At 37.2% G+C, this 22,488-nt stretch overlaps 1 protein-coding gene across 1 annotated transcript in view; it reads right to left on the bottom strand.

Moving 5' to 3' along the window:
• The window catches only part of LOC150089381 (cytosolic carboxypeptidase 1-like), a 669,910-nt gene that overhangs the window by 376,534 nt on the left and 270,888 nt on the right, over positions 1-22,488 (bottom strand). The window contains exon 9 of the mRNA XM_090389963.1: positions 10,952-11,107. Coding sequence (XP_090246089.1) covers positions 10,952-11,107 — 156 coding nt within the window. The remainder of the gene's footprint in view (positions 1-10,951; positions 11,108-22,488) is intronic.

Here is a 22,488-nt window from a genome sequence, read left to right as displayed (position 1 = left end):
CACACTGCTCCAATTTGTGCAGCAGTCTTCCAAGTGCAACATGTATCAAAAGCCTTTCTAATATCCAAATATATGATATCAAAGTTATTCCCTGCATCCAGTTCCTTTGTGACCACATCATACTATCCAATCAAATTGGTCAGGCAAGACTTTCCCTTAACAAAACCATGCTGTGTCCGAGCTATAACTGAAGTCTTGTCTAGATGATCCTGCAGTGCTTCTTTAACCAGTGCCTCCATTAATCTTCCTGGAATAGAAATTAAACTAATAGGTCTATAATTACTTGTGTTGCCCTTTGATCCTCCTTTGTGAATTGGGGTCACATTTGCACATCTCCAGAGTATGGGTATGGGTACCCTGAGTCCAAAGAAGCTCTCATAATTATGGCTAAGGGTTTGCTTACTTCCTTTGCTGCTTCCTTTAATATAACTGGATAGATCCCATCCACCCCACGTGCCTTTTTTATGTTTATCTTCAACAATTTCTCCTCCACTTTCCTCTTAGTTATTACACAATCATCCAGCTCACTGCCAGAGTTTAACTCACCTCTGACATTCCTCTCCCTGAATAACTCCTCATGGATAAATGTAGATGCAAAATACTCATTTAGTTTGTTAGTCACCTGAGCAGGATCATCAACAGTTGAACCATCAATATCGAGGGGACCAATCTGATTCATCCCTTTCCTTCTAGAGTTTACATAGGTAAAGAACTCTTTGTTATTATTTTTTTTTTTGCGTCCTTTGCCAAGGATTTCTCATAATTTGCATTTGCCTGCCTAATCTCCTTTGTGACTTGGTTACAGACCAGCTTATATCTATCATTTTTCTTCTCTGCCATATGTCTCATTAGTTCATCTGACATCCATTTAGACCTAAACCTTGAACAATATTTTTTAGTTGGTATGTAAAGCCTAGTAGCTTCCAAGATAAATTCTTTAAATGCTTCCCATTTTGAATTTGCTGTTGGTAACATCATCAGTTGGTCCCACCGTATAGAATTTAAATACTGTCTCAGACCACCTTAGTCACCTTTACAAAAGCAAAAACCCTTCCCTTTACCTCTGATGGTAGTTACCTCTTTGAGTAAATCCCACTTCAGCACACTGTGATCACTGCCACCTAGTGGTTCCTTTATCTGCAGATTCTAAATGCATGAAGAATCACTACTGATAATCAGATCAAGAGTATTACTCCCTCTAGTTGCCTTCCGAACATGCTGATGTACAAAACAATCATCCAATAAATCCAAAAAAGCCTTGCTAGGGTGTGAGTGACTAACCCACAAATTCCAGTCAATATCTGGGAAATTAAAATCCCCCATTATAAGACTCTCTGATTTACTGGACCTCTCTATTTCCCTGTACAGTTCTTATTATACTCATTAGAGTCATTAGGCCTAGAACACACTCCTACTCTCAATTTTGATCTCTCAATGCTTTTGTCACACCAAACTGACTCGACACTGCACTGTCTAGCGATGTCGACTGGCTTCACTTCCTTGGATTTTATGTTTCTTAACTAATAGTATAACCCCTCCTCCCTTCCTATCTCGTGTATCCTTCCTGTACACATTGTACTATCCCAAATTCCAGTTCTGCATTCCTTATATCTGTGTGACAGCAAGTCTCTGATATCCTAACAGTACCTGCCTTTGACGTTCTGAGCAATACCTCAAATTCATCAAATTTATTTACCAAACTCCTAGCATTGGTGTACATGCAAGTATACATGCACCTGTTCCTATTCTTAACTACCCTAATACAGCCCGTGTATTTACTTGTTCCGCAATGACTCCCAGCAGTCTCTGGGATCCCCTGCACCTTGTTTTCCAGGCTGCTGCTCATTTCTATAGCAGCAGCAGTGCAAGAATAACTCACCTCTGCCAGTGGCTACTGTTAATCTATTAGTCTGTGTATCCCTCCAAGCTAGCAGTTTTTCTACCCACCTAACTCTGCCTCAATAGCATCAGCAAATATTCTTGCACCCTCTCTATTTAAGTGTATCCCATCCCTGTAGAAGCAGTCTCTCCTTTTAACAAATACAGACCAAGCCGAAAAAAATTCTACCCCTTGAACCTTGCTCAGTCTTTCCAGGGCCGAATTGATATACAAGGCTCTCATCATATACTTCCTCCTATCGTGTCTGGGCAGAATTGGAGACACTTTCAAATTGAACCCTAATTCACGGTTTTTTTCAACAGTGACCTGTCCTTGTTAACTTCTTAATATCTTCAGAATAGATGTTTTCATGTGGATGTTTGATGAAGTGTACTGGCATGCGAGGACTGATGAGGTTAGTTTTTTTTTTTTTTTTTGCTTTCAAGTTGTTTCTTTACGATTTGATGTTTTTCGCAGTAATTGTATGTATGTATGAGTAGTTAGTATCAGGTTCTCTTTATATTAGAAGGGGTGTGGGGCAGCAGCCCCCAGAATAAGAACAAAAAAAAAAAAAAACAAAGAACATTTCTATTGATGTGCATGAGCAATTCTCATTGTTAATGCACGTGAAATCGTTTAGTAATGTGAGGAGAAGAATCAGTGGTCGTAATTTTTGTTAGTTGTTTGCAAAAGGATGGATGCAAGACAGTAACTGAATGTTGTACAAGTGTGAATTTGATATCTTCGGAATAGATGTTTTCATGTGGATGTTTGATGAAGTGTATTGGCATGCAAGGACTGATGAGGTTAGTTTTTTTTTTTTTTTTGCTTTCAAGTTGTTTCTTTACAATTTGATGTTTTTCACAGTAATTATATGCATGAGTTGTTAGTATCAGATTCTCTTTATATTAGCGGGGGTGTGGGGTCAGCAGGCCCCAGAACAAAAAGGGGGAAAAAAAATTCTATTGACGTGCATGAGCAATTCTCATTGTTAATGCACACGAAATCATCTAGTAATGTGAGGAGGAGAATAATCAGTGGTAGTGGTTGTATGTGATGGCAATTTTTGTTAGTTGTTTAAAAAAATTGCCGTTTTGTCATTTCTTTTTCTTCATTTCAGCTCTGACATACTGTGATGTCACTTGACATCCCCCAGTAACATGCAGGCGAGGAGGACATGGGGTTAGCAGTGAGTGGGAGTTGCCTTCACGTCCTATCACTGCTTTCTTCCACTCTTTCTCGTCAATGTATGGGGGTTGTAGCCATGTTCTGGAATATAACCCTGAAAAATATAAATATGAAACAGACAGCGTCAGACCAAGGCATTTTCGTGCCCTGGGCAGAAAGATTTTTTGGCACCCCTTATGCCGGATAAATAGTATATATTTTTTCCTCATTGTCCTTCTATTTTTCGCACCCCGGGCAAGAGCCCTGCTAGCCCATACCTTAATCCAGCACTGAACACAGATCCAGAAAATAAGAATATTAATGTAAGTCTGCAATTTCACGTACTGAATTTATTTCAAATGAATTATTTGCCTGCCATGGTGAATACTGGTAAACATTAATCAATCAGATGACCAGCGTGACTTCTGGGTGGAACAGGTTTTACAAGTACCACTAAGTTACTGAATGGTAATCCCTTTAACTCTTAATTCGTACTTAGTAGGGTATTATTAGCATTAGCATTAGCATTAGTAGAGGCATTTGATGCAAGAAAGCAAGCTTATGCAGCATCAGCCAAAAAAAAAAAAAAAAAAAAACCACTTCCACTTCACCCCTCTGTTCGTTCAAAATACCTGTCCAGCTGAGCCTTAAACCTATTTAGGCTAACCTCCACCACAAGGGACGGAAGTCCGTTCCACCAACCAACCACCTGCTGGCTAAAGGCAAATTTCCGCACGTCTATCCTACATCTGTCTTTCCTCAATTTGAATTTATGCCCTCTCAGGTGATTTTTCTGAGCTAGAGGAAGAATCCCATCAGCATTGAGCATGCTTAAACCATTCAAGGCTTTATACACCTCTATCAGATCACCTCGCTGGTGCCTAGTCTCCAGACACAGTAATTTGCAAAACTTAAGCCTTTCTTCGTAAGAGCACCCCTTTGTTCCATTCACTAATCTTGTTGCCCTTCTCTGTACTCGTTCCAGCAGCTCTACATCCTTCTTGAAATGAGGCCTCCAGACCTGTATACAGTACTCTAGGTGTGGCCTGACCATTGCCTTATACAATGGAATAATCACCTCCTTATCCCTGCTGGAAAAATTCCTGTATATCATTGACAATACTCCATGAGCTACTCTTGCAGCCCGTCTGCACTGCTCAGAGAACTTCATATCTGCCTGCACAACCACACCCAAGTCCCTTTCATTCTCTACCACTGTCAGTGTAGTACCACAGAGTTGATACGTTGCTCTGGGGTTGCTGTTTCCCATGTGTAGTACTTTACATTTGTCAATGTTAAACTTCATTTGCCACCTCTCAGCCCATCTGCTCAACCTTTCCAGATCCTGTTGCAGCAGCATAGTGTCAGTAGTGTCCTTGACAACCCTGCCAACCTTTGTATCGTCTGCAAACTTGGACATTAAGCTTGATATACCATCATCAATATCATTTATAAATACAGAAAACAATAATGGACCCAACACTGAGCCCTGAGGGACTCCACTAATAACATCAGTCCACGATGAGCAGTGTCCATTGATTACCACTCTCTGTCTTCTCCCCCTCAACCACCCCTTTATCCATAGCAGCAATTTGCCTCCAATGTCACACTGCTCCAATTTGTGTAGCAGTCTTCCATGTGCAACAGTATCAAAAGCCTTTCTAAGATCCAAGTATATAATATCAAAGTTATTCCCTGCATTCAGTTCTTTTGTGACTGCATCATAGTATCCAATCAAATTGGTCAGGCAAGACTTCCCCTTAACAAAACCATGCTGTGTCTGAGCTATAACTGAAGTCTTGTCTAAATGATCCTGCAGTGCTTCTTTAACCAGTGCCTCCATTAATTTTCCTGGAACAGAAGTTAAGCTCACAGGTCTATAATTACTTGTGTCAGCCTTTGATCCTCCTTTGTGAATTGGGGTCACATTTGCACATTTCCAGTCTATGGGTACCTGCCCTGAGTCCAAGGAAGCTCTCACATAATTATGGCTAAGGGTTTGCTTACTTCCTTTGCTGCCTCCTTTAATATAACTGGATAGATCCCATCCACCCCGGGTGCCTTTCTTGTGTTTATCTTCAACAGTTTCTCCTCCACTTTACTCCCAGTTATTTCAAGATTCTGTAGCTTACTGCTAGAGTTGAATACACCTCTGGCATTCCCCTCGCTGAATAACTCCTCATGTGTGAATGTCGATGCAAAATATTCATTTAGTTTGTTAGCTACCTGAGCAGGATCATCAACACTTGACCCATCAATATCAAGTGGACCAATCTGATTCATCCCCTTCCTTCTAGAGTTTACATAAGTAAAGAATTCTTTGCTGTTTTTCTTTGCATCCCTTGCCAAGGATTTCTCGTAATCTGCCTTCGCCTGCCTAACCTCCTTGGTAACTTGGTTGCATATCAACTTGTATCTATCATAGGCTTCTGTGTCAGGTGTTAATTTGTATGTATCCCATGCATTTTTCTTCTCTGCCATATGCCTCATTAGTTCATCTGACATCCATTTTGGCCTAAACCTTGAACAATATTTCTTAGTTGGTATGTAAAGCCTAGTAGCTTCCAAGATAAGTTCTTTGAATGCTTCCCATTTTGAATTTGCTGTTGGTAACATCATCAGTTGGTCCCACTGTATAGAATTTAAATACTGTCTCAGTCCATCGTAGTCGCCTTTACGGAAGCAATAACCCTTCCCTTTACCCCTAATGGTAGTTACCTCTTTGAGTAAATCCACTTCAGCACACTGTGATCACTGCCACCTAGTGGTTCATTTATCTGCAGATTCTTAATGCATGAAGAATCACTGCTGATAATCAAATCAAGAGTATTACTCCCTCTAGTTGCCTCCCGAACATGCTGATGTAGAAAACAATCATCCAATAAATCCACAAAAGCCCTGCTAGTGTGTGAGTAACCAGCCCCCAAATTCCAGTCAATATCTGGGAAATTAAAATCTCCCATTATAAGACACTCTGATTTACTGGCCCACTCTATTTCCCTGTACAGTTCCTTATTATACTCATCAGAGTCATTAGGCCTATAGCACACTCCTACTCTCAATTTTGATCTCCCAATGTTTATGTCACACCAAACTGACTCCACACTGCACTGTCCAGCGATGTCGACTGGCTTCACTTCCTTGGTTTTTATGTGTTTCTTAACTAATAGCATAACCCCTCCCCCCTTCCTATCCTGTCTATCCTTTCTGTAGACGTTGTACTCCCCAAATTGCAGTTCTGCATCCCTTATATCTGTGTGACACCACGTCTCTGATATTCCAACAATATCTGCCTTCGTTGTTTTGAGCAATACCTCAAATTCATCAAATTTATTTACTAATTTATTATTAATATTATTATTTATATTAATAATAAATATTAATATTAATATTTATTAATAATATTATTATTATTTTTTTTTTTATTTTGTTGGCTCCTGATCAGAATAGATTGGGAGTGGAATTACAGCATCTGCCAGTTTTGTGTATCACTGGTGGCTGTTTTTTTTTTTTTTTTTTTTTTTTTTTATGCTTCCAGGTGTGGGCAACCTGGGAGCGGGAATGTGGGCACCCACCAGTATTGCACTATTTCTGGTGGGTGTGTGGTTTTTAGGGCAATAAGCACAGACAGAATATTAGAACCAAGTCCAGCTTCATATGCCAGATATGGGCACCAAGTAGCTGACACTGTTGTGTTTGCTCCCTGGTGGCAGAATGACCTGTTACTAACAACACATTACACTAACTTACATTATACTGCATTAGATTGCATTATACTTACATTATACTACATTTATATATACAATACAATTCGTGGTTAGTAGCAGCACTAATTGTCTCAATTGCCTGAAGGCCAGAGGTGTGCACAGATAATGCATTCCCAGTTAAGATAGTGCACAGATAATGCGTTCCCTCTCGTAATCCGTTCATTATACGGAAATTCTTTTGTACGGAAACTATTTAAAGCGTAATTACCAAGGGGAATTAAAAAAATATCGCTAAATAGAAATTTTCATTTTAAAGAAATTTGTTAAACAGAGGTCTGACTTGTATACATCAAAAAAAATTTTGCCGCCCTCCTGAACTGCCGCCTGCAAGTGACGCTTATCTCGCCTACCCACTTGCAGCGGCCCTGAATGGGATAATCATTCCCTTATCCCTGTTGGCAAATTTGCCATGAAAGTTCATTATAAAAGTACTAATACTGAAACAGAACCAATTATTTTAGAGAAGAAATATGGCAATGCAGCAAAGCATTGTGCACTGGCAAGTTGGGCCCATCTTTTGATGCAGCCCACCCTATTATTGATATTACCAAGATTACAATGTGGATAAGCATCAAAAAGGACATTCAACCATCTGAAACAAAGGTTTTGTGAACAAAAAAATCATGATATTACAGTACTCTTCTTTAAACTCCCAATATATTACCAATTCTGAAGGAAAGGCAGATTGACTTAAAAATTAAATGAATGTGCAACCAATGAACTACAGGTTGTTAACCCGATTAAACACCATACTGATTCATCGTGTGTTAAAAACATTGATCAATTTCAAATGATTCAGCAATGTTTCTTCAAATCACCATTACAGTTTAACAAATCATGGAAGTTCCATTACAATTCTGTGAACCAAGCTACAAAAGCAACCAATGGAAAATACCAAAGTAAAAACAATAGGAAGTGCTAGAAAGGTGGTGTTGACAATAATTTTTATTTTTTATTATCTAGGCATCCTGTACCAAAATGCAGTATATCAGCATTCCACTTTAGTAGACCATATACTATTCACATGGTTTTTGGACAACACTGTAATATTCCAGATAAAAATGACCCAAAAATTAAAAACAACAATCATTACTATAATGCACATGCATTACTCTGTGTTTGCAATTTTCTGAAGGAAAGGCATTAAAATTGTGTCACATCTACCTAAAGTTCAAATTGGACAACTTGGGATTTTTTTAATTCTTTTCAGACATTAAGAAGGATTTCAATGACAGATGATTTTTGTTGAATGAACTGTATAAAGGCTATGGAGCCAAAATTAAATGTGCTATCAAAGGATGGTTTTGACCAAGTTTCCCAACCATGAGTCAAGAGGTGGGATAAGTATTTTGGATACCAAAATACAGATTTGGAAATATATTAAATTTGGTACATACATTTGTCACTGCTTTCTGAACACTCCTAACTAAGAGATACAGATAATAAAGTTATCTTGCTGGTCTCAAATATATAGTTGCAATCCAAACCAATCAACAGGAGAAAACACAAGGTCAACAATAAAAATTCATAGATTTAATGATTTAGTAACATTGATATGCAGACAGCATATTCGCCAATTTGTTTACCCCAAGAATATTTCTATAAGAAGCAATAACTTGAGAAAATATTACCCAAAAAAAAACTGCATTGAAAATTTGAAGAAAAAAAACGCACAAACACGGTGCACATCACATACTTAACCTGGTATTAGTCGCTTTGCCCAACTGACCTTGCAAGAAAATATTTTTTTTGAAGGACCACTGGTTGGAGCTTATTAGTTGTTACTTGTGTACCTTCTTATTGGCATCTTTAGTTCTGTATGTATTGCTATTTAGATTAATTTATATTTTTGTTTATTTTGTACAAACTGTAAAGGTCAGAAAGATCAAGCAATATCTTTTATATTACTCCATTTTGACTGCCATGTCCAGTTTGGCTGTGTGGTGGAACTCTTGTTGTTGCAATAGCAGTCATATATTTCAGTCTTATATTTGAATTATGTTATTAAAATGACCTTGTTCTGCTTATATTATTGTTGCTGTTGTTAACGAAATGAATGTCATAATTGCTAGACACTAATATTGTATTATTATTATTTATCAGAACTGTTTTACAAGTTTTACTAAGTTACAGAATGGTAATCCCTTTAACTCTTAATTCCTGCTTAGTAGTGTATTATTATTATTTTTTAATATTATTATTATTATTTATTTTATTTATTTTTATTATTTTTTATTGTTATTATTATTATTTTTATTTTTTTATTTTGCTGCCTCCTGATCAGAGTAGATTGGAGCAGGATTACAGCATCTTATTATTTACGAGAATGTTACTACTAATATTATGTAAAAAACTAAAATGCATTTTACTATTGTATGTCAATCAATTTCTGTGTCTGAGTCATGCACAATCTTCATGCAATGAATGTCACAAGTGCCTCGATAAAAATAGAGAGGAACAGTGTTATGTTATTATTTTATGTTAACAATGTGTATTGCATATTCAGGGAAATAATTATTTTTTTACTGAAAAGTGTTAATTTCAAAACATTTTCTTAAATATTGTATAAATTTGTTGTTCTGGAATAATGCCAAAGTTTTGCACAATAAATGTTTCCAACAATTTAAATTTGGCAATGCTTATAATTTCATGGTACCACATTTTCAAGTTTTAAGCAAAATTAATGTGGCTGATAACAATGAATGTGTTAATTTTAAGAAAAATTAACTAAACTTTTTCTTTCATTAAAACTGATAAGCATTTCTAATCAAAAACAACAAAAACCTTTTTTACAAATTTAAATTACTTTGAAAAATAAAAAAATAATAATCTTATGTACTGTATGATTATTTTTATTTACATTTTTATTTACATAAAAATAACATACATACCTACATATTTACATACAAGTAACATTTTTATTTACATAGATTATTTTTATGTACATAAAAATAATCTTATGTAAATAAAAATGTGAAAGTAAAAGATAAGTGGTAAAATATCAAGCAATAGAGTAATATAAGCCCAGCTAAAACCACCCAATCACTTTTTTCAAATATTAAGGTTAAAATTTTGGGTCAGTCAGACTACACGATACCACTCGTGTTACAAAACTTTGCAATACAACATCCATGTTAGGATACTTGTGAAACAATTTATAAAGAAATGGCCTTTGTCAGACTATCTTGTCCACTCAATCTTTTCCTCAGTTATAGCGTCCAAAAATCAACAGCTCACTATCGAATACTCATGCCTGTCATGTGAGTATTCCCTTTCTCTTCAAGGCCATCAATGTAAACATTCACAAAGTTTTACAAAGGATTTGTATATAACATATATATATTTTATATTTTCTAGAAAGAACATACATATATATATTTTCTAGAAAGAACATACATATATATTTTTTCTAGAAAGCCAAAACTGGATTATTAGATTAACAGGTAAGTGCATTTCCAGTTATTTAATGTCTAATTCACAATTCTTGCAGAAAATTATTAGCATTAGCATTAGTAGAGGCATTTGATGCAAGAAAGCAAGCTTATGCAGCATCAGCCAAAAAAAAAAAATAAATAAATAAAAATAAAAATAACTTTAATATAGTTGAATACACCTCTTCCCTTTACCCCTTATGAAAGGCAATGTAAATATATTAGGTTAGGTAACAGATTTTATTCCACTTAGTATTAAACAACCTATCAGAGTTCAGTGAGACAGTTCAAATAGTATTGCTAAGCATTTTTTAAAAAAACTAAACGTATTATTGCATTTTTTTATGGTATTGCCTTCCTTTAATTGTAGAATTTTAGGTCTGTCAGACCACATTATACAACTCAGATTACAAAACTTTGCAATACTACATTCATGTTAAGATACTTATGAAATAATTTATAAAGAAATGGCCTTTGTCAGGCTATCTTGTCCACCCAAATATATTACTTCTCTAGTATTATTTCAACTACAACAACATCAAACATAACAATTTCATAACATAAAAGCAGCAACAATTCAATATTTTTTTAAACATTAGTTATTTACTATTAACCCTTAAGGCAGTTTTATTAATTACAGTTCTGTGTACCAGGTAATATGTTGGTGGATTACTAAACTTAGAGTTATTGAAAAATTAAGCTCTTACTTGTGAGTGACATGTGCACAAAAACTTGAAGCGTTGCTCGAAATATCCTAATTAATCTGATGCCTTTCCTGATTAGCCCAGTCCATTGCTGAGGATCTAGCAGTAGAAGCAATGCTGGCAATCCATTATGTTTTATCACTTGTTTTACCATGAATCCTATAAAAATTGGATAATAGTAATAAAAAGTGGCATTTACATACTGTATTAGACATTATATAATACAGAATGTCACAGATGCATATTTTATTTCTTCAGTCAAATAAATAAAATTAATTAATATATCAAACATGTTACACTTTCATAACCTAATGATATTAGTAATGTCAAAATAATGTAAAGCAAGCTTATGGAGCATCACCTATTATATATATATATAGCATTTGCATTAGGAGAGGCATACGATGCAAGAAAGCAAGCTTATGCAGCATTAGCCAAAAAAAAAAAAATAATAATAATTCCCATTTCACCACTCCATTAATTCCAAATACCTGTCCAGCTCAGCCTTAAATTTATTTAGGCTATCAACTTCCACAACAAAAGATGGATGTCTGTTCCACCAATCAACTACCCACTGGCTAAAGGAAAAATTCAGCACATCTATCCTACAACTGTCTTTCTTCAATTTTAATTTATGCCCTCTCAGGTGATTATTCTGAGCAAGAGGAAAAATCCCATCAGCATTGAGCATGCTCAAACCATTCAGGGTTTTATACACCTCAATCAGATCACCTCGCAGGCGCCTAGTCTCCAGACACTGTAATCTGCAAAACTTAAGCCTTCCTTCATAAGAGCAACCGGGGTGGATGGGATCTATCCAGTTATATTAAAGGAGGCAGCAAAGGAAGTAAGCAAACCCTTAGCTATAATTATGAGAGCTTCTTTGAACTCGGGGGAGGTACCCATAGACTCGAGATATGCAAATGTGACCCCAATTCACAAAGGAGGATCAACGGTTGACAAAAGTAATTATAGACCTGTGAGTTTAACTTCTGTTCCAGGAAAATAAATGGAGGCACTGGTTAAAGAACACTGCAGGATCATCTAGACAAGACTTCAGTTATAGCTTGGACACAGCATAGTTTGTTAAGGGAAAGTCTTGCCTGACCAATTTGATTGGATACTATGATGCAGTCACAAAAGAACTGTATGCAGGGAATAACTTTGATATTATATATTTGGATCTTAGAAAGGCTTTTGATACTGTTGCACATGGAAGACTGCTGCACAAATTGGAGCGGTGTGGCATTGGAGGCAAATTGCTGCTATAGATAAAGGGATGGTTGAGGGGGAGAAGACAGAGAGTGGTAATAAATGGACACTGCTCATCGTGGACTAATATTATTAGTGGAGTCCCTAAGAGTTCAGTGTTGTGTCCATTACTGATAAATGATATTGATGATGGTATATCAAGCTTAATGTCCAAGTTTGCAGATGATACAAAGGTTGGCAGGGTTGTAAAAGACACTACTGACGCTATGCTGCTGCAACAGGATATGGAAAGGTTGAGCAGATGGGCTGAGAGGTGGAAAATGAAGTTTAACATTGACAAATGTAAAGTACTACATATGGGGAAACAGTAACCCCAGAGCAATGCATCAACTCTGTGGTACTGCACTGACAGTGGTAGAGAATGAAAAGGACCAGGGGGTAATTGTGCAGGCAGATATGAAGTTCTCTGAGCAGTGCAGATGGGCTGCAAGAGTAGCTCATGGTGTCTTTTAAATGATATACAGGAATTTTTCTAGCAGGGATAAGGAGTTGATTATCCCCTTGTATAAGGCAATGGTCAGGCCACACCTTGAGTACCGTATAGAGTTCTGGAGGCCTCATTTCAAGAAGGATGTAGAGCTGCTGGAACGAGTACAGAGAAGGGCAGCAAGATTAGTGAATGGAATAAAGGGTTGCTCTTGCGAAGAAAGGCTAAAGTTTTGCATATTACAGTGTCTGGAGAGTAGGCACCAGCGAGGTGATCTGATAGAGGTGTATAAAGTCTTGAATGGTTTGAGCATGCTCAATGCTGATGGGATTCTTCCTCTTGCTCAGAATAATCACCTGAGAGGGCATAAATTTAAATTGAGGAAAGACAGTTGTAGGATATATGTGCGGAAATTTGCCTTTAGCCAGTGGGTAGTTGGTTGGTGGAACAGACTTCCATCCCTTGCTTTGGAAGTTGATAGCCTAAATAAATTTAAGGCTCAGCTGGACAGGTATTTCAAATGGACAGAGAGGTAAAATAAGAGTGTTTTTTTTTTTTTTTTTTTTTTTGGCTGATGCTGCAGAAGCTTGCTTTCTTGCATCATATGCCTCTGCTAATGCTAATGTTAAGAACATGGCACACACAAATTGTAATTAACACGATACATACAAAAGAGATATGGAGTAACAAGTTTACAAAGCTTACTTAAAAATACGAATGAAGAGAAGATTCTGAAAATTTATTCATGTTTTTTATATGACTGAAAATTTCAGTGAAGGAGAAACATATTTTACCATAACGTAAAACCATAGAATTCCAGCAGTATTATAGAAAATGCTATAAGATACTCGTTTATAACAGATTGCACTAACAAAAAAGACCAATAAATCGGAAACTGCAAATCGTGGCGAAGGTAAAGAAAGTCAACACAAGAAGCACGCAAAAGTTGATGAAATTTACCGTAAAAGTAATTTGCCGTAACGCCATTTGTATTGTTGCTCGCTCAATAAACATACAGTGGGTGTTACGGTCAGGAGTAGAAATTTAATCCCATAGGAGATTAAAACCCTCCCGAAGTGGAGGGGTAACCTGACATTTTTTCTTTAGAATCATTGGTGGACTAGTGGATAAATTGTTTATTAAGAAAAAAAAAAAAAAGGCAAAGGTAAAGGAAAGCCCACAAGAGGAGCACGGCAAACTTCGAAAAAGTTTACCGGTGAAACTATGTTACGAACATTTTTTATGATGCCAGAACTTTCAATATGACTCTGCGATTCAATTAGTTAATTCAATTAGTGATTCTAAAGAAAAAAGGCCAGGTTATCCCCTCCACTTCAGGAGGGTTTCAAGCTCCCATGGGATTCAACTTCTACTCCAGACTGATAACACCCACCGTCTGTTTATCGAGCGAGCAACAATACAAATGCCGTTACGGCAAAGTACTCTTACCAGTAAATTTGATCGAACTTTTGCATGCTTCTCATGTGCTAGCCCAAATTGTTTTTATCATTTTATGGTTGTGACCTCCAGAAATGTGCTTTAGAAATTGATGCAAAAATAGATAGAAATTCAAAATTGATTCTTATAACTGAATATGTGATAACAATGAAAGTGTAGTGCATTTTAATAATTTGAATTAGTTTTTGAAATTAGTTTCTATAAAGTGTATGTTTCTAATAACCAGTGATCAGCACCCTTATTTCCCTTTACAATGGGCATACAACTGTCTCCGACTGTGGTAGGAGACAATTGAGGAGTAATCTCGAGTGCACCAGTCTCCTGCCCCAATTAAAAGGCATGTTGTCTCAATTAAGTGAAGAAAATCCTGGCTATTTTCTCGATTAATTTCTGTTCTTTAAGAATTGTCCAAAATAAATGGCTCCCCTGATTAACCAGTGGCCCGAAATCCACTATATAAAAAATAAGTATATTAAAATTTAAAAATATAAAAAATTATTTAAAAAATACTCGTCTCCTATCCCCATTCATTCTAATAATTTACCTAATTATTCATAAAATTTATCCAAATTATCCACTTCCACAACATCAGGTGGAAGAGATTATTCGAACAATTACTCCCTATAAAAGGATGGTTAAGTGGGAGAAGACAGAGGGTGGTAATCAATGGGTGCTGCTCTTCGTGGACTAATGTTATTAGTGGAGTCCCACAAGGTTCGGTGATAGGTCCACTGTTCTTTTGTATATTTATCAATGATATTGATGAAGGTATATCAGGCTTAATGTCGAAGTTTGCAGATGATACAAAGGTTGGTAGAGTTGTTAACGACAGTAATGGCAGTGTGCTACTGCAACAGGATCTAGATAATTTGGGCAGATGGGCTAAGAAGTGGCAACTGAAGTTTAACCTTGACAAATGCAAAGTACTGCATATGGGTAGAAGTAACCCCAGAGAAACGTACCAACTGTGTGGTACTACACTTAAGGTGGTAGAAAATGAAAAAAACCTGGGAGTAATTGTGCAGTCAGATATGAAGTTTTCTGAGCAATGTAGACAGGCTGCCAGGGCAGGTCATGGGGTTTTGTCAATGATATATAGGAATTTTGCTAGCAGGGAGAAGGAGGTGATTGTCCCTCTGTATAAGGCAATGGTCAGGCCACGCCTTGAGTACTGCATACAGGTCTGGAGGCCTCATTTTAGGAAGGATGTAGATTTACCTGAGCGTGTACAGAGAAGAGCAACAAGATTGGTGAGGGGAATGAAGGGTTCCTCTTACCAAGAGAGGCTTAAGTTCTGCAAATTGCAGTGGCTGGAGACTAGGCACCTGCGCGGTGATCTCATTGAGGTACATAAGGCCTTGAATGGGTTGAGCACGCTGAATTCTGATGGGATCCTTCCACTTGTTCAGATTATGAACCTAAGGGGGCATAAATTCCAATTAAGAAAAGACAGATGTACGGAAATTTGCCTTTAGCCAGTGGGTGGTTAATTGCTGGAAAAAACTTCCATCTGTCGTTGTGGAAGTTGACAGGTTAAATAAATTTAAGGAGGAACTGGACAGGCATTTGGAGGGAATGGTGTGATTTTTTTTTTTTTTTTTGGCTGATGCTGCATAAGCTCATACACTTGCTTTCTTGCATCACATGCCAGTACTACCACTACTACTACTACTGCTACTATCTGAAAGCATATTTCCATCAATTTACTGAGCAACAATCGTTTTCCAATATAGATATATATCCCCTTGTGTGTATTATGCTAGAAAGAGTAAGGATGCCATCAGCATTTAGTTTAATTAACCCATTTAAAGCCTTAAACACTTCAATTGCTTTAAAAATGATTAGACTCTTCAATCAGATTTCACCACATATTCTTAGTTTCCAGCTACCACAATTTACAGAACTCAAGCCTTTCGTGGTAAGAGTTCCCATGGTAAGAGCTCTTCTCTGAATCCATTCCAACAGGTCTACATCCTTCCTAAAATGCTATTTGTTACCACCCAAACAGCAAGATATTCTGGAATTACTGCTACCCAAAGGCAATACCTTAAATTTATCAATGTAAAAACTCAGTTTCCAATTTTCAGTGTACCTGCCTAATTTAACCAGATCTTGTTTGGAGTAGCATACTCTGACATCTATCAGAGTATGCTATCAGCAAACCTAGACATCTAACTTTTTTTATTACTATATCAATATTTTTAATAAATATTAAAAGTAGTAATAAGTTCAAATAGGCCTATGAGGTTGGGAGAATTCATATTCACAAGCAATTATATTGATAAACCAACCGTGTTGTATTAAAATAATAATTTACCTTTAATACTGCAAAATAATGTACATAACATAGATATTTACAATTGAAACTATTTACAATAAAATATATAGTATAAATAAAATAAAATAAAAGCAATAAAAGCATTATAAAACGTTAAAATATATTAAAATACTAAAATACCGGATACCGAAGCTTTTAGAGGCATCTGCCTCCTTTCTCAACAGTACATTTTTACTTGCAACACATCCTTAAATAATAGCAGGTTCACGGCTCACGTGGTTCCACAGGCGCATGGGCAGTATTCCTCCCCATGCATACTAGAACCATAAATGGCTCGGGAGCGTGCCAGCCGGAATCGGTCATCCCGTCCGAGTACTACAGCCTCAAGGAGGGGATGCATATGAACTCCCGTCTCTGTTAATGGTATTGTTCTCGGATGAACAAATTCGTAAGCTCTCAAGCCATTTGCAGTCCCAAAATCTATGAGCACGGTCAACGATGACAGCTTCGTCTGGGGAGATCTGATGATGCTTCTCCCAAAAATGTTCTGCCACAGCAGACTTCCCATAATCCGTGGTCTTTATAGTATTCATATGTTCCCCCAGACGGTCCTTGAACCGGTACCTTGTTTCCCCAACATAACACTCCCCACAATCCGGGCACTTAATCTCATACACTACCCCACTACTACAATCTTTTGTTATGGGGTCTTCAACCTGGGACGCCACCGTGTGCAACCTCCGTCCCGGAAGCTGCACACAGCGTGTCTAGCAATCCCGTAATACTCGTGCTAAACGCTCAGTAAGGCCCGGATAGTAGGGAATGTAAGCCGTGGCAACTGATGTGAAAGGCTCTCTATGATACTCCACACCTCTAATGTATCTGTCCATGTCCTTCTGGGGGTAGCCGCATTCCTTGAGGTCTGCTGTGACTCGTCTAATTTCCTCTTCTCTGTCCCGGGGGGGGGGGGTACTGCAGTGGGACCCAACCCTATCCAATAATGCTTTAGCAACACTATTCTTGTGTTGGTTAGTTTGTGCCGAACTATAATGAGTGTATTGGCCTCGGCACACAGGCTTCATATAGACTCTAGTATTTAACCTAAGGCCTTCTCTATAGACCAATACATCAAGGAACGGGAGGGTACCATCCACTTCCACCTCTGAGGTAAACTGAATGAATGGGGATAAGCTATTGAGAAAACTAAGAACCTCATCCTTTCTCCCCCTCCGAATAATGGTAAACGTGTCATCGACATACCTTTTCCATTTGCGCATGGGGGGATCCAATCCATCAAAAAATCCTGGTTTCCAATTCTTCCACAGCCAAATTTGCTACAATGGCACTTATGGGAGAACTCATTGCCACACCGTGAACCTGCTTATACATAACATCATGAAATACCATAGTAGTGCTGGACAGACAAAGCCCCACACCACTACAAATATCTTCTACATTAAGGAGAGTCCTGATACTTAGAGTATCATCTTTCTCTAGGGCCATTCTTACACATCGTACTCCATGTTCAATGGGAATGCACGTAAACAGAGACATTACATCAAAAGATATCATAGTCTCACCCTCTTCTATACCCTGTTCCTTTACAAATGTTACAAAGTCCTTACTGTCCTTAATAGTAAAGATGGAACGTCCAACTATGGGAGAAATCAACTTGGCTAAACATCTGGATAAAGCATGGGTAGGACTACCAATAAAAGATACGATCGGTCTGAGTGGGACCCCCTCCTTATGTGTTTTCGGAAGACCATAGAATGTAGGGTAGCTGACATCCTGTTGTGTGTAAAGTCCAGAACACCTCCTTAGTAATTTTTCCCGCTTTCAGCCAAAGTTGTAACATCCTATTAACCTGTCATCCTAAGCCGACTAGTGGATTTCTCCGGGTAACTCTATATGTGGAACTATCCTGTAGAAGGTCTAAGGCTTTTTTGAAATATTCCTCTTTATCCATTATCACAATTGATCTGCCTTTATCGGCGGGTAATATTACGATTTTGTCATCCTGTCTAAGTTCTATGAGGGTTTTTCTCTGACTAAGACTGAGGTTAAAAGGTGCAGTTTTAGTCTGACTCAATTAAGTGCCTGGATTGTGAGGAGTGTTATGTTGGTGAAACAAGGCGCCGGTTCAAGGACCATCTGGGGGAACATATGAATGCTATAAAGACCGCGGATTATGGGAAGTCTGCTGTGGCAGAACATTTTTGGGAGAAGCATCATCAGATCTCCCCAGACGAAGCTGTCATCGTTGACTGTGCTCATAGATTTTGGGACCGCAAATGGCCTGAGAGCTTACAAATTTGTTCATCCGAGAATAATACCATTAACAGAGACAAGGGAGTTCGTATGCATCCCCTCCTTAAGGCTGTAGTACATGGATGGATGACCGATTCCACCTGGCATGCTCTCGAGCCATTTCCGGTTCTAGTAAGCATGGGGGAATACCGCCCATGCGCCTGTGGAACCACGTGAGCTGTGAACCTGCTATTATTTAAGGATGTGTTGCAAGTAAAAATGTACTGTTGAGAAAGGAGGTAGATGCTTCTGAAAGTTCGGTATCCGGTATTTTAGTATTTTAATGTATTTTAATATATTTTAACGTTTTATAATGCTTTTATCACTTTTATTTAATTTAATTTATACTATATATTTTATTGTAAATAGTTTCAATTGTAAATATCTATGTTATGTATATTATTTTGCAGTATTAAAGGTAAATTATTATTTTAATACAACATGGTTGGTGTATCAATATAATTGCTTGTGAAGTAGTAATAAGTCCAATACCAAATATTCAAAGGCTCTCCACTCTTAACATTAGCCCATGGAGAGCAGTGATCATTAATAATCACTATCTCCTGACACTTAACCATCCCTTTATCCATAGCAGTGACTTGTTGCCAATGCCACAGTGCTCCAATTTTAAAAAAAATTTCTTAATGTCAAATAGTATCAAATCCTTCATTGAAACTAACTATATGATGTCAAAACTATTTTTTGCTAATGGTAACTAATCAGACTGGTCAGCCGAGATCCTCCCTTAAGAAATCAATTAAGAGATATCATTAATTACAGCATTAAACGAATGTTCTAAACAAAATTCCCCAGGGGCTCACATCTTTTGAGTATGGGCATGGCACACCCAGGATCCTGAGCTGGATATCATCATTCTTTTCTCTCTCTCTCTCTCTCTCTCTCTCTCTCTCTCTCTCTCTCTCTCTCTCTCTCTCTCCGGGGCGCCTCCGTAGCCAGGTGGGAAGGAGCAGCAGTGCGTAGCACATGCTTCTTGATTAGACCGTGGTTCGAGCCCGTCACCACCAAATACGGAGGATGTGGAAAGGTCAGGGAATGACCACCGCATATCCCGGAGCAATATGGCCTTAGTTGCTAATGCTCCTAAAAAAAAAAAAACCAAACCAAACCTCTCTCTCTCTCTCTCAGGGTAACTCAGAATTTCTTTTTTTTTTTTTTTAGCTGGTGCAGCAAAAGCCTTAGGCTTACTTGCACCATATGGCTAATAATAATAATAAGTATTTCTCTGTACCAAATGTTGCAAGACTGGCTCATATAAAAAAAATATACCACCTTTTATATATTCACAATTTTAAAAATTTAGCATCATTTTTTCAATATTGAAATAGTCATCATGTTCTGTCTGGTTATAAAATTAGGCAAAAATCAAATCCATTATGCCCAAAAACCATTATGTTCAGATACAGTGTGATATATCATGTTGATTGCTTGGGTTGTATCTCCTCATATCAGTGGTCAACTTACTGCACCCTACTAGACAGAACCAATAACCATAAAAATTCCATTACACTGGCCATTCTTAGAGCCTCCAAGTACATGTAGCATCTCTTACCCTCAGCCAGAGGTTCAAATTCAACCAGATTTCTATATTAGGCTACCAACCAAGCTACTGTAAATTGCAAAACTCTGAAATGTCACACATTAAAATGATGGAAGTTCCAATTAAAAATCCATTAACATACTACAGATTTCTCATAAATTATTTTTATTTATTTTTTTATTTTGTGTGTGTGCATGTGGTTTGCATTGTGTATCTCGTGAGTTTTCACACATTGTTGGCCTCGGCATTATACCAGGTGCTGATCTAAATTTCCCACTTTTCGGCTTAATTTGTAGCTATTTATTTCAAAATTTTTTTCAGCTACATAATACTTCCACACTTTGTCCTACTCTATCCATTTGTCCCATTTCATAGAACAGAATTTGTGGTTGAACAGGCTAAGCTATTAATTTAAGAAAAGTTACAGATTATGGTTAAAGTAATACATCTGCTTATATCTCATTTTATCATCTTATTTTGCATTTTTTTACTCTAGGCTTGTACATTATGAAAACAGCATACGTCTAATAGTTTATGACTACATTTGTATGATGTCATTATGAGATGTATGCATTTCCCCCCCCCCTAGTTTCTAGTTATTTCTAGTTTTAAAAAAATTTTATCATTAGGTGCTGCTGTCATATAACTTTATGTTTGTATCTCATCGGTGCACATTATTTAGTTTTGTTCTGTGTACAGCTGTATTGCCACCTTTTCTTCACATGTCTCTACAATATAAGGTATTTTTTCCATTCTAGTAAAATTAGAGTCTAGTTTAAAATTTATTTCCAGGTACTACTATTGTTTAGTTTTATATCTATATTTAACTTTTTCTGCAAGCTGTTGCTTACAACTTTGCTTATCTCAAGTCTCTTGCTCTCTTTTAAGGCTACTTGCTTTTTCTGTTTTGAAATACCTTTATTTAGATTAGACTAATAAGTTATACATTTCTAGAAATTTCCGTTGTTGACTGCAGTTTTTAATTTCTCGTCTTCACAGTGTCAATAAAGTTCACAAGCCATTTTCAAATGCCCCCCCACCTTTAATTCTTGTAAAAGATATTTATTTTGTTTACAAAATTTTGGCTCTCATTCTGGCTGTTGACATCTGACAAGAGGCTGATTTTGTAAGTTGTATGGCAACATCCTTATTTTATCAATTTTGTAATTATTATATTTTGTTACCTTCTATTCCTCTGCTATCACTATCTCCCTCATTTTTTTTTTCTTACTTTATTGTCCATGCTCTGCATCGGTTTAACATTTGCTGTCTTTGTCTGCACTAGACTAATTCAATATTTTTTTGTTATCTGTTTCCAGTTTCTTGTTATTCTATTCAACATATATAACATACTACATATGAGGAATTGTTTATTATTGTTATTTGGTTTTTAGGAGCATTAGCAACTAAGGCCATATTGCTCTGGGATATGCGGTGGTCATTCCCTGACCTTTCCGCATCCTCCGTATTTGGTATATGAGGAATGTTCAATAAATTATCTATCTACCTATGAAGGAAATGAGATTGAGGCAAAAATCTTTTTTTATTTTTCAATGTAATTTCTCTGAACTTCAATACACTTGTTCCATTTTGTTGGCAATGAGGAAAAACCAGAAAAAAAAAATTCTTTGTCCTGTCCATCAAAGAATGAAGAAACAGCAGACTTCAGTTCATTATCATCAGCAAAGCACCGTCCATGTACATTTTTTCTGAGGTGTCGAAACAGGAAATAGTCACTGGGGGCCAGATCTGAACTGTAAAGTGGATGGGTAAGAGTTCTGTTAAGTCACAGTCTCTCAAAGCAGCAGCAACAGCATGTGACCTGTGCACTAGTGCATTGTGAATAAGCAACACACCTCTGGAAAGTTTTCCATGGTTTTTTTTCCCTTTATGACATCCCTCAGGTTGTACAGTAGGGATGCATATTACTACCCAGTGACTACCTGCTTGTGTTACAAGTAGTGAATGTACAAAATTCGCTCAGTATCCCAAAAAATGGTAGCCATAATCTTGCCAGCTCAAGGTTGTGTCCAAATTTTTTTGGGTGGAGGAGAACCCTTATGCTTTCTATAGCATTTATTCTTGCTTAGTCTCAGGATCCCAGCGATGAACCCAGGTTTCATCACCCATAACAATTCTGGAAATGAAAGTTTCAGAATCCCTTCCATAAAGCTCTAAATTCCCCTGAAAACAGCATACTCTGAACTGCTTCTGCATAGGAGTCAGAGATCTGGGGA

Source organism: Mastigoproctus giganteus, chromosome 2 (genome assembly GCF_048544385.1).
Source record: "Mastigoproctus giganteus isolate SK-2022 chromosome 2, ASM4854438v1, whole genome shotgun sequence".
Classification (NCBI taxonomy): Eukaryota; Metazoa; Arthropoda; class Arachnida; order Uropygi; family Thelyphonidae; genus Mastigoproctus; species Mastigoproctus giganteus.
The sequence above is the reverse complement of the archived record's forward strand: the minus strand, read 5'-3'. Positions and strand labels throughout refer to the sequence as shown.